Source organism: Ictalurus furcatus, chromosome 10 (assembly GCF_023375685.1).
Source record: "Ictalurus furcatus strain D&B chromosome 10, Billie_1.0, whole genome shotgun sequence".
Classification (NCBI taxonomy): Eukaryota; Metazoa; Chordata; class Actinopteri; order Siluriformes; family Ictaluridae; genus Ictalurus; species Ictalurus furcatus.
The window spans coordinates 20677546-20687897 of NC_071264.1; the positions used below are offsets into that span (position 1 = coordinate 20677546).

At 39.7% G+C, this 10352-nt stretch overlaps 1 protein-coding gene across 1 annotated transcript; it reads left to right on the top strand.

Annotated features, from left to right (window-relative positions):
• Positions 1 to 3653: 3653 nt before the first annotated feature.
• mex3b (mex-3 RNA binding family member B) lies at positions 3654 to 8393 on the top strand. Its single transcript, XM_053635548.1, has 2 exons — positions 3654 to 4016; positions 5434 to 8393. Exons 1-2 carry the CDS (start codon positions 3788 to 3790, stop codon positions 6804 to 6806), a joined length of 1602 nt encoding a protein of 533 aa, XP_053491523.1. The 5' UTR covers positions 3654 to 3787; the 3' UTR covers positions 6807 to 8393.
• Positions 8394 to 10352: the final 1959 nt, after the last annotated feature.

A 10352-nucleotide genomic window follows, 5' to 3' on the forward strand; every position in this document is an offset into this window, starting at 1 on the left:
AGATAGCAAACAATGCAATTACGGTAATGTTATATGATAGTGCAGGAAGCACATATGCTCACATGCAGCACTCTATTGACTCTAGGGATGTATTTATGTTTGATTAGTGCTATTTGAATAGGCAATAGGCTTGTCCTTGGGGGCAGCTCACCTAAATTTGTCTTTTGTGCAAAGAGAGAACAAAGAACAAATCTGCCAGACTATGCTTAAAGGCTTGTGCTAAATATTTTCTCATACCCGATTCAAATGGACACTGGATATTACAAAATGATAAATATTGATGGAAACCAATTCTCAGATATATTCTGCTTTTTTTAAAAAAAAAAAAAAAAAAAAAAAAACTAAACAAAAACAAAACACTTTTTACAATGTATTCATGTATTCATGGCAGCGTAGGCGAAATCCCATCTGGACTTTGAAGCAAGAGCAAAAAAATTAGGGGTATAGAGTGCACTTCACCATGATGTGCACAATGCAGCAATTGAGAAAATTAACACATCCATATTATAACTGATGTTATTGTTCATTCTTGTGTTCATTTTCCTTATTTCAGAAATGCCTGAGCTGTCCTACAGGGATCTTAGAAAGAGAATGGAAAGGGTTGGTTTTTTAGTTAACCTATGCTCTTTGTGTCTGTATGTGTGTGTGTGTGTGTGTGTGTGTGTGTGTGTGTGTGTGTGGGTGGGTGTTAGAGAGAGAGAGAGAGAGAGAGAGAGAGCGAGAGAGAGAGAGAGGGGAGAGGCAGAGGCACTGACCGGCTGAGCTGCAGTTAACCGTAACAGAGGTTGAACTCCCTTTGTTTTCCACAGACTGCAAGTGCTGTTGATTGCTATTGGATATGTAAGCTAATATTCAGAAATAGTTACATGAGTACTACTCTGTTGCTTTCAATTATAAAAGGATGGACTTACATAGTAATTAAATATTTAAAAGTACTTGTTTCAGTATTTACTTTAGGGGAAAGGTAGGTGTTGATGAATATGGAACTATTTTGCTGGCAAAGGTGGAAAAAAATTTTTGTAATGTTTTTAACCCCCCCCCAACAGTACACACTGTAATGTTGCAAGTCTGGTAGCACGCAGACACTTTCCACCTCGAATCTCAAATCAGAATGGCCTTGTGTAAACAGCTCTGAGATTGTACATGTGGAGTTTGCATAATGCCCCTCCAGATGTTTCCCTATGCAGCTCCAATGGAAAAAGAAGAAGGCAGAGGGGGTTAAAAAAGAATAAGAAAAGGGGTGAGCATTAAATAAGAGAAGCTTGAAGCACATTCTCAGGTTTAGAGGGGCAGTTTGAATTAGCATAGCTATTGTTCCCAGGGCTTGAGGTGACAAAGCAGCCGCTTCTCGTTTCAATGCCACTGAATTGGTTTGAGATTTTCTTTGTGAAACAATAAGAGCACCCCCACACGTACACTGCCTCCTGAGCCACAAAAGGTAGTTGTGCACCCAGATGGGGAACTACTGGGACAAACATGAATGTCTTGAGCTGATATACAGGGGATGAACACATTGCTTAAGTGTGTTGTTAATATTTAATCAGTCAAGCCTACACTCATCTGAAAGGAGTATTGATTGAGCCAATTGCATTATGTATTTGAGTTAAGGTCTAGGCTTAGATCACGTATATGGACAGACCAGGCTTGTCATTTTCTTAGCCTTGTTTGGAACTAGGGTCAGGCAGTATAACAACATTACACCAGTATCATGTCCCGGTATGCATTTCTGGGTGTGTTATGTCTTGTCAGTATGTCTACAACATCAGTCAATTCCACTGTTATTTAGACTAACAAGTACCTAATTACATACTTGACTCATGCTGCTTGTTCCTAGATTATTTATTTATTTTTGTCATTTTCTGAAATAAAAATCCATTCAGCATACAGTTTTTCTTATTGTGGTGCTCAACTTTTGATAGTGAAAAACAAAGAATGTGTTGCAAAAAATATTTGTAAGTTTGCTGAGTAACAAAGGACAAAAATGTGGATCTTCCTAATGACTATACTTAAACAGAGGCTATACAACTTAAAATCGTATAATTTCTGCTTTGTTTGTGTTCAATAATTGAGTAATGATCATTTAAATACTGTCCAATGTCCCAGATTGCCAACATCCCAAGGAAATGAGCTGTGTTTGACCATAGCAGTTGCCTCTTAGGAGTCAAAAGGGAAGAGAGGCGGACAGATGGAAACAAAGAAAGAGAAGGAGAGAGGGGACACACATGCACACATGCACACACACACATACACATAAACACACTGTGAACTCCAGGACAAAGCATGTCTGGGCATGTAGTTCCCCATCCAGCACTTTACAATAATTGTTAGTCATTCCAGTCAGTTTATTAAATAACAATGTTGAGATTATGACTGTTAATTTTAGAAGACAAATCAAAACCTGGTTGTTGAATAGTCAGCAGAATTGAATATTTCTTTTTGGAATCCTCTGACACTATCATAACAAATCCAAACAAACACGATGATTTTACTGGAAAAGGTGAATGAGTTGTTTAGAAAATGTTTACTTTACACACACACACACACACACACACACACACACACACACACACACATATATATATATATATATATATATATATATATATATATATATATATATATATATATATATATATAGATAGATAGATAGATAGATAGATAGGCATGACCAAATCTGCTGGACTAAAGAGGTGTTTTTACAGGCCAGTTACACTATACCTAAATTCAATTGCCTGTATTGTGAAATTGTAGTCTATATAACCTACTTTTACAAACTGAACAGACAAGTGATCAGTCACAACAACAATAATCAGCCTAACAGATGAACAAATGGCAATATAAGCCTTAAACAGGGCATGATGTTACATAATAGCCATTTTAATTCAAAATAATATATGTTAATATTGATATACATGAAGCAGATACAGTTAGGTTTGTCTGACAAGCATACACTGAAATGTTCATAAAAATACATAACGATTTTAAATAAACCCCAAAGCGAACTGTCCTTAAAAAAATCTGTGTAATGATTTTGACGGGACAACAAAGGAGGGCAGGGCTATCCGACACTCTCTCCGTCCTTTCCGCCAGCTCTATCAAATCATATTGGTCTATGCAAATCACAAACAGCCAACATCCAATCGGTAGTGTGTATGCAAATTAAAACAGCGTCGCAGCTCGGCCGCACCAATCTGGCCGTTCAAAGCAAACGCGATGCCGCGTCACTCCGCCCCCGTATCAACACTGCCTCAGTCCGGTCCGTTCATGCAAAACAGAAGCAGCGGCCCATCGCACACTCGCCCGCCAATCCGCTGGCTTTATGCAAATCAGCCCCGCCTCTTTCCCGTTCGCCGCCCGGACGGTGACGTCATGCAAGCATATCCCCCCCTTCTAGTTTAGTGCCGCTGCTGCTGTGTGTCTGCAGCAAAAACTCTGAGAGAAAACAGGAAAAGAGCTCAGCGCAGGGAGGGGCACTTTCGGAGGAATTAGTACCACCGCCGGCACCGCAAGAACCCCCAGTACCTTCGGAATACGCGTTCTGGGGGGATAAAATCGGGAGCTCGGATTTGCACTGTTTCTTTCCCTTCTTTCCTTTCCCTTTTTACTGCCAGGACCAGAGAGGGAGAGAGCACTGATTTTTTTGTTTTGTTTTTGCACCAGGGGCTTTTCTTTCCAGAGCCCTCTCTTCTCTCCCTCTTCAATCCCCACCCTTCTTCCTCTCCTTTGTCCGGTGTCGCTGATCCAAGAGAGCTGCCGAGAAAATAACAACAACCCCCTCCTACCCGAGATGCCTAGCTCCCTGTTCCCCGAGCTGGAGAGGAATGGCAGCGGCAGCAGCCAGGGGGTCGACGCCCTGGACGACCAAAGAGCTCTGCAGCTCGCGCTGGACCTCACCCTGCTCGACCTGGACGAGAACCCCGCGTGCGACAACGAGCCCCGGAAGAAGAGCGTGAACATGACCGAGTGTGTGCCCGTGCCCAGCTCTGAGCATGTGGCCGAGATTGTGGGCAGACAAGGTGAGCTCCCTTTTGTTGGTTCAGATGTCACGCTTCATAATGAGCCATGTGTATTATTCTAAATGCCACATATGCATATATGCTGCATGCTGTATATGCAGGGTGTGCCTTGCATGGCATTCACTCTTTAAGGGGTCATTATTTACATGCACTCACACAAAGTAGTCTGGTGCATAATCTTGTTTTATTTTGGTATCACAAAAGGAAGGGAGTTGCTTTGCAGCCTCTCCTCTGACACCCTAGATTGGACCAGACCGCACTATGCATGGGTCTTCACTCTCTTTGTCATGTTATTCTTCCTTGCTTCTCTTTATAGTTAAACAACAACAACAACAACAACAAAAAACCACCATTCTCTACTGAGAGACAGATGTTTCATCATGTATACCACCCATGCACAGTGCTGGTATTTATTATTATTATTATTATTATTATTATTATTATTAATAATAATAATAATAATAATAATAACCACAATCATAATAATAATAATAGGGACTACTACAGTTTTTCCATGTTGACACAGTAGCACAGTTTTGAGTAAGTGCACTTTGCACTACAACTAAAATGAAAAGGTGATTGAGGAGTTGCTGAGACACAACAGACCTACTTAGGCTGAGATGGGTCAGACAGTGCCAGTTGTTTGTCTGTGTTGTCCTGGTTTAACACTCCTGATTCCTCCCTCACTCACTATTTAGGGGGAATTTATGCCCAGGCTCTAGGAACTGCAGTGTTATTGTTTTCTCGTCTTGTCAGTTTGTAGTTAAGTCATATACGGTGGACAAAAAGCACTCCTTTCTTGTCTGGTTAAAATGTGAAAGCAGGGAAAATCCAGATTTTTTTTCCTCTGTGCTATTTTTGACCTGGACCACTGTGTGTCATGTAGCTGAGCATGTGGTTTGAATTTATGCCGTGCAAAAACTAAGTGAATCGTTGTTCCTAGGTTTAAAAGCACACATCTGCTTGCAACCTGCAACCATTTGCATGTAGCATGTTTCCTTTATTTCATCACATACCATATATCTTATGTTTAGATTTTTACATTCATTGCCTGTTCTGCCTGACCACTTTGTCTGTTTCTGTTATTTCTGTTTGCCCTGTACTTTGTTTGGCTGCTGTAGAAAGGTGTGTTCACTTACATACTGTACTACAGGGCAGCACAAGAATTAGTTAATTCTTTAACAAACCAATTTTGTGGGTGTTTTGATCAAATTGCCATAATCCAGTCTCACTGTGAGACATCACAGCTTTACAGTACACTTTGTTTTAATACATGTATACAGCAGCACACAGTCATCATGTGTGTCGCAATAAGATATGCAATTTGTCACATCATGCAGCATGTTCCAGCATTTAACTTTTTCATTGTTGCTAATTATTTTTGTTTTTCTTTCTTTTTTAATTTGTTGAAATTTAGGTTGCAAGATTAAAGCCCTGCGTGCCAAGACCAACACCTACATTAAGACTCCGGTGCGAGGGGAGGAGCCTGTGTTCGTAGTGACGGGCAGGAGGGAAGACGTAGCTATGGCACGGAGGGAAATCATTTCAGCGGCTGAGCATTTCTCCATGATCCGAGCATCCCGAAACAAAAACAGCAGCATGAATGGGAGTGGCAACGTACCTGGGCCGCCCAACCTACCAGGTCAAACCACCATCCAGGTGCGAGTACCATACCGTGTTGTCGGGTTGGTGGTGGGACCCAAAGGAGCCACAATCAAGCGCATCCAACAGCAGACACACACCTATATTGTGACCCCAAGCCGAGACAAGGAGCCGGTGTTCGAGGTAACAGGCATGCCTGAGAATGTGGACCGAGCACGTGATGAGATTGAGGCACACATCGCCATGCGCACAGGTGCTGGGCTGATTGAGTTCGCCAATGCCACTGACGATAATGACTTCCATGCCAACGGCACAGACGTAGGCTTTGACATGCATGCAGCTAGCGCCAGCAGTCATCACGCCAGCCTATGGGGCAAAACAAATGCAAGTGCTAGTGCCAGCGCCACGCCCAGCCTTGGACGCAAGCCCTTCGCCAGCTATCGCAATGACAGCTCCAGCTCTCTAGGTAGCGCCTCCACTGACTCGTATTTCGGCACCAACTATAGCCCGCCAAGTCCTGCACTGAGCTACAACAACAATAACAACAACAACAACCTGAACATCAATAGCAACTCGTTTGTTTACGGTGGCGAGATTGTATCTCCTGACTGTGCTGATATCGCGTTCGATTCCTCGCCCGGATTTGACCCGGCGCCTGGTTTGATTTGGTCTCAGTACGAACGTAGTATGAGCTTAACAAACAGTGCTACATCGTCCTCCATATTCCCTTCCAATGCTTCCTCTAACGCTAATGGGATTCTGGCCAATCAGAGGCGGTTGAATGGGATGAACTCCTCCACCCAGCCTCGTTTATCCCCGCCACTTCATCATGTGGGTGGTATCAGTGATCATCCATTGGCCCGGAGGGTACGCAGTGACCCGGGCGGAGGCTCCTTAAATTTCCCGGGCTACAACAACATGACTTCCCATCTCCCTGGGTTGCCCTCAGATTCGTCTGCATCCTCCTCTTCATCATCTTCCTCCTCCTCTTCCTCTTCCTCGGGAACGAGCCGTAAAGGCAGCCGGGACTGTTCAGTGTGCTTCGAGAGCGAGGTGATCGCTGCCCTCGTGCCATGTGGCCATAACCTCTTCTGCATGGAGTGTGCCAACCGCATCTGCGAGCGCAATGACCCTGAATGCCCCGTCTGCCATGCTGCAGTTACTCAGGCAATACGTATATTTTCATAATCAAAAACAATTAAAAAATGATGACAAAGACATGACTATGATAGCAACAAAGATAGCACCACGATGGAACATTTAACCACAAACTCCTGTTATGGCTTTATGAAACTCCTAATAATAACGCGTCTATCATACGTGTATATACATATGTATGTGAAGCTGCAGTATCCAAAAAAAGTGAAACCCGAACGAGGGCTCTGTTGTCATTTGCTTATACTGTAGCTCGGGACGAATAACTTCAACCTCTAATGCATGTTTTAAATGTATTTAAAAGCCTAGTAATCTACTTAGTTCTAGTACAGCGTACGCAGACAAATTTTTCCGCCAAGCCCGGAGAAGGGCCACAAAAGTCTGGCCAAAGGTACTTGAGTCAGCGTGTAGACTGTTAAGAAAGTCAGGTCATTCGATTTCATCAAGGGATCGGAAACACACTGATAGACCTACAGCAGCGACGATACTGCAGCGACTACAAATTATCCGAGGCGGAGTGATAACATATCCTGCATATATATGTATAGAACAAACAAACCAACGAAATCCACACATTTTAAATATTAATGACATTAATACAGATTGAAGTATTTTATTCTTTTTTGACTTGAAAGATTATATTTCATATGGCAAAGATGTTTACAGATATTTTAATTTAAGTTCAGTGAACTTTTTTGTAGCTGGGTTCAAATATGGTTTATTTTTTAGTATGGCCTTCGGGCAACGAACACTGTATTATTTTAATATCACACGGAAAATGTGGATGGATGATCCGAATCACGGTGTGTACTTGCATTTAACAGTATTCTGTTGGGACTGAGGGTTTCTAGGTTCAGCAAAAAAAAAAAAAAAAAAAATATTTTAAATCCGTTTCACCCAGCATATTTTTTATTCAGTAATATAAAGCATATTTTATTCTATATTATTACGAAGCATTCAAATGTATAAAACTTAGTAAGTTGGACAAAAGGAAACCATTTATGCTTTCTAAAAATTTGTATGAATTAGATTCCAGTGGGTATTACAGACTTCTGTTGCACCACTATAGTTTTAGTATTTCTATTTTAATACGTTTGTTTACCACTTGTTTATGTATATGTAGGTGAAGTTACTTGAGCGTAAAAGTACTTTATTGAGCAAAGTTTAAAAACAAAGTATATTTTATTTTATGATAAAAAAGGCCTTTAACCTCATGGTCAAATACTAATATTATATTTGCTGAAACAAGATTTGAAAAATGTATCAAGAGTTTTATTTTTCTGACATTTAAAGTTCTACATGATAAAGTAAAACTTAAGTAATGGTGCTACTTCATGTTTTTTTTTAAGTATTTCTATATAAGTCCAATAAAATGGTACATGAAAGAAGTGTGTCGCTTCAGTCATTATGCAATGTTAACTGATATTCCGTGTAAATAGATTTTATAATCAATATATACAGTGTTTATAACTTCAGGCCCAGATTGACTTGTAATAGACGTGAAGTATGCTCTGACCCAAACACTATTGCTCTCACACATAGAATTTGTTCTAACAATAGTTTCTGATAGTCGTTTCATGTCCTGTTATGCCCAAATGTCATGTCTATTACCCACAATGCACTATGGGTATACATTAGTTTTACCAGTGAGATGTGTTAACAAATGCATAGAGAACTTGTATATTGAAATGTGCAATGAAATAAAGTGTAAATTTATGTAAGCTATCTAACATAGTTTGAGGTTATACATGTTAATCATCCTTTAGGTCACTATTCAGCTGTTATCGAAGAGGCTATTAGTTATTACAGTGCAAAGCTTTTATCTTTTATAACAAATCTTCCTTGTGAAGAATGGTTTATGTAGAACAATACAAGTGAAACATTCTTTAGGGATAACCTAGCTGTTAGACATTACTGGGAAACTAATCACAGTCCATCTTTATCACTTAGTGTCCAAAATATGTATATTGTATATGATTTGTATATCATTCCATATAGATAGAAATATGTGCAGTATACTATCTTGTATATACAGGTTTCTAAAGGCAGAATAAGTCAGTGGTGCAAATGATGCAATAGTGACATTACAGTTAATCGTATCATTTTTCAGTGCAAAACAGTACAGCTGCAGCATTAAAATGTGAGCATTTTGTCCACTGCTATACATTTCTTCAACAATTATTTGAATTCTATTTAACAAGTATCCAGCACAGTAGACATTAAGTCTTAGTTAATGTCTATTGCGATATTAATTTTTTTTTAAATATTTTTTTTAAAGGAACAATTTAGCCAAAAATAAAATCTAATCAATTATATACTGTCTTTAGTTTTGCTGTCTTGATATTAGCTGAAAGGCTAATGTTGCCATCAGATAAAGGGAGGTTTATAGTCAGTTTAGAATTGTGCAATCTGCATGTCTGATCACACACTCTCACTCTCAGACTTGATTATGTGGTTTCTGTTACAATATGACGTATGCTATATATAAAAGTGACATAACAGAGCTAAAGACAGTAGTTTTGAGTAGGTCATATTGAAGCTGGATGCATTTTTCCACCACAGGGCCGAACATTGGGTTTTGTTTTGTTCTGGTTTGGGCTTGTGAGAATGGTTACAGTTCCCTTTTCTGTCTTTTGTGCTGCTAAATCAGAACTAGGAAGTACATAACACAGAGGTGCCAATATTTACGGTTTTGCTGTATCATTGCTACTGTGATACGGGAGCCACCTGAAGACTATACATTTCTGTTTCTTAACCTAGTTCGGCAGTTAGACCAAACAGGAAAAACTCGGCCCAATTGACTGAAGGGAAAAGACAAGAAAGACATTTTTGTTTCTTTTGCTTTGAACAAACTTACTTTATCTAAGTTTGACCTGTGATTTCACAAGCTTAGGTCTTATGAGTCAATAAAAACCAAAGCGGGACTAGTCTTTTTGGTCAATTAAAAAAAAAAAAAGGGGAGCTAATTATTAAGTAGTGGACACAGTGGTACATTACTGTTTTCTTAGTGTTGCTTGGCGCACATCTGAAGTAAAAAAAAAAAACAAATATAATAAAATATCTGCCTCATCCACTGATATGGTTTTTGTGTAAATGTCTATTTTTATTTCTCTGCCTTCTAGGATTTTCTTGTTAGCAACATTGGGACCTCTGGAAACACTACAGTAATGACAAAGTGATGTCTGAGACAGTGACGCCATCTGGCATACATAATAAATATGTAGAAGTCATCATATTTTAGGTGTTCTCAGCAGAACTGTGAATAAAATCTCAAAGTAGAGTTAAGCACTGAATATTGCTAAAAATAAAGTAGTATTTCAGACCACCTTAGGGAGCAGTATTCATATGAATGCTGTCTAGACATGAAATGATTGCTATGAAATGCAGGAGCCATATTGATCATCTCATTGCTGTCTATTTATATGATGAATAATTAGTGCAGCTCACCTTAAATGGCCTGTATATAAGTTAAGGGGCATTATGTGTTTAGAGGCATTGTCTAATGATTCTTACCAGTCAAGTCAAGAGGGTTTTATTGCCGTTCCTTTATAACTTTATAACTATAAATAGTAACTTGCA

Coding starts and splice junctions, on each gene's coding strand:
- mex3b (XM_053635548.1), top strand. CDS start 3,788: ATGCCTAGCTCCCTGTTCCCCGAGCTGGAGAGGAATGGCAGCGGCAGC. Junction 4,017..5,433: donor CGAGATTGTGGGCAGACAAG/GTGAGCTCCCTT, acceptor GTTGAAATTTAG/GTTGCAAGATTAAAGCCCTG.